The sequence below is a fragment of the Brassica napus genome, chromosome C4 (genome assembly GCF_020379485.1).
Source record: "Brassica napus cultivar Da-Ae chromosome C4, Da-Ae, whole genome shotgun sequence".
Taxonomy (NCBI): domain Eukaryota; kingdom Viridiplantae; phylum Streptophyta; class Magnoliopsida; order Brassicales; family Brassicaceae; genus Brassica; species Brassica napus.
In genome coordinates this window covers 27,331,311-27,334,396 of record NC_063447.1, presented here as the reverse complement: position 1 = coordinate 27,334,396, position 3,086 = coordinate 27,331,311, and the positions used below count along the sequence as shown (strand labels likewise).

At 42.1% G+C, this 3,086-nt stretch overlaps 1 protein-coding gene across 1 annotated transcript; it reads left to right on the top strand.

Annotated features, from left to right (window-relative positions):
- The first annotated feature begins 598 nt into the window (after positions 1-598).
- Positions 599-2,310, top strand: LOC125585952. Its single transcript, XM_048755689.1, has 2 exons — positions 599-861; positions 1,164-2,310. Exons 1-2 carry the CDS (start codon positions 599-601, stop codon positions 2,308-2,310), a joined length of 1,410 nt encoding a protein of 469 aa, XP_048611646.1.
- The last annotated feature ends 776 nt before the right edge of the window (positions 2,311-3,086 follow it).

The following is a 3,086-nucleotide window of genomic DNA, read 5'->3' as shown; positions in this document are numbered from 1 at the left end:
TTTTGGTTGTCTGATCGAAACTCGTGTTCGAGAAGAAAACAGTGTATCTATTCTAAATTCTGCTCTTCCAAACTGGAACTTTCTTACCAACTATGATCATCACCGCTTGGGAAAAATATGGGTCTGCTGGGCGGGGGATGTCTCAGTTACACTTCTGTTTAAAAGTGCCCAATGTGTCACTGTCTGGGTTACCTCCGACACTGGCGAACAGTTCCTATGCTCTTGTGTATACGCTTCAAATTTTGAAGTCGATAAACAGTATCTGTGGAGTGAGATGTCTTACATTAAAGCGCAATATGTCTTAACAGGAGTTCCATGGATTGTGATGGGGGACTTCAATGAAACTCTGGCATCTTCGGAACATTCTCGGGGTACTTTATCTAGCGCTAATCTCCGAGGCATGCAGGCCTTTCAGTCTGCAGTTGCCACTTGCAACCTCACTGATCTTCCCTCTCTGGGACCTACTTTTACCTGTCCATGTTACCACCGGGACTGCTCCAATCTGTCTGAACTCTTGGATTTCCGTTGTCCTGAGCACACTTCTCAGCTTCTCATTCACCCTGTATCTTAGGCCGAGATAAGAAATGTGTTGTTCTCCATGCCATCTAGTAAAGCTCCAGGACCCGATGGCTTTCCGGCTGAATTCTACCGCGCATCGTGGGATATCATGAAACAAGACTTTGTAATAGCAGTTCAGTCCTTCTTCATGTATGGCTTTCTGCCTAGAGGCGTTAATGCAACAATACTGACGCTTATACCTAAACATGGGGATGCTAAGGAGATCAAGGATTATCGGCCTATCAGCTGCTGCAATATCTTATACAAAGTGATCTCTAAAAGATTCTCGCAAACAGGCTCAAGGTGTTGCTTCCGGACCTGATTGAACCGAACCAGTGTGCTTTTGTTAAAGGTTGGCTGCTGCTTGAAAATGTTCTTTTAGCCACTAAACTTGTCAAAGACTATCACAAGCAATCGATCCAGCCTCGAAGCATTCTCAAGTTGGACATCTCGAAGGCATTTGATTCTGTAAACTGGTCTTTCATCATGAATACCCTCCGCGCGCTGGGCATCCCGGATATGTTTATACACTAGATACACACATGTCTATCCACTGCTGCTTTCTATGTTTCGGTTAATGGTGAATTGGAAGGCTTCTTTGGCAGTGAGTGTGGCCTGCGACAAGGATGCGCTTTGTCTCCGTATCTATTCGTCACTGCCATAAATGTGTTGTCACTAATGATCAATAAGGCGGCTTTCTCTCAGCGTATCGGGTTTCACCCTTCCTGCAGTAAGGTAACCTTAACACACTTAAGCTTTGCGGACGACCATATGATCTTCACTGATGGTTCAGCTGCTTCACTGAGGGGTGTGTTTGAGGTCCCATCAGATTTCGCAAGCATCTCCGGCTTGGTGATAAACCCAGCAAAATCTTCTATTTTCATGGCAGGCCGTATTACTCAAGACTTTAAGGATGAGGTTCTACGTCTAGGCATACCAACAGAGTCCCTACCTGTGAGATATCTCGGTCTCCCTCTCACCACGAAAACAATGACTAGAACAGATTATCAACCATTGATTGATCAGAACCGCACGCGTCTTGTGTCGTGGTCTAGTCGTTCTCTATCCTATGCGGGTCGTCTCCAGCTTGTTAGAACAGTCATTGGCAGTATTACAAACTTCTGGTGCTCTGTATTTCGTCTTCCCAAGAGATGTCTGAATACCATTGAAGGGATGTGTGCTGCATTCTTATGGTCTGGGTCACCAAATACGCATACAAAGGCAAAGGTTTCTTGGGATGATGTTTGTAGACCTAAGAATGAGGGAGGTTTGGGCATAAGACGTCTCACAGACACTTCACGAGTCTTTGCGCTTAGCTTGATATGGCGATTGCTCACTAATTCTGGTTCTCTGTGGGTAGCTTGGGAGAAGGCTTATTTGCTGCATTCTCATAGCTTTTGGGACGTCAGTGACAAGTATGAAGGATCATGGATATGGCGCAAGCTGTTGAAACTTAGGGACCACGCTGCTTCGTTTTTATGGTCTGAGATAGGTAAGACCATTTTATTCTGGTTTGATAACTGGCTTAGAGTTGGAAGGCTTCTAAATATTACAGGAGATATAGGAACACAAGTTTTCGGCATTCCTCGCTATGCGACGGTCTCAGAATTGGCCTCTGGGGGACAATGGAACATTCGTCAGTGTTGTGGCTATCACCTACGCGCGATGATAGCCTGCATCAACTCTGTTCCAGCTCTGGCGGAGGACGCAGTGATGTTAGGAGTTTCAAGTCTCCTTAAACAAATGTTGTAGTATAAGTGAATGTCGAACCAATTCTAAGGGATTTCAAAGCACCGAGAATGCAAGTACGTACTTAATCTAAGTGCAACCGATAATTTGGATGGTTTTAAACTACTACTAATAATAGAATGCAATAACAGAACAATAAAACATAAAAGAAGTGACTTTCTTTGGTTATGATAAAAGAGAACTCATAGGTATAGGAATTAGACCTTGGGTGATCAAGTTTTGAATTAAGGATGGCAAATGATCAATCAAAATATCAACCTTAAGCTTAGACACAATCTTAAACAAACTCTATGTCTAGATGAATGTTCATTTACTAACATATTTCAAACATCAAATGTCTTTGGTTGAATAATATGAAAGCAATCATTACTAACAAGTCTATTGGCTATCTTAACACCTTTAACAACAAATGTCTTTGGTAAAGTATGTTAAAAACTTAGGAGAGTTGTCTCAGGCATTTTATCAAACACCTTGTGGGTGAGAAATGCCTAAAGATCAACTTTTGAGAGGCCAACTCAGAAGATGCATTATAAATACTCTACTAGCAAGGAATAAGAAGGATCTACACTATAACATCCTTGATCTAGCCTAATCACCCTTAATCTCCCTAACCCATGAATTCAAGGGTGGATTACTCACTACTCTTCATGATTCCTCTTAAACCCATATTGGATTTCAGATTAATCATGTAGAAAAATACAGATAATAGATTAGAAATCAATAGGATAATCAAATGAATCAAAGAGATGAACTTTTTCAAGAGGTTTTTGGTGGTTTTC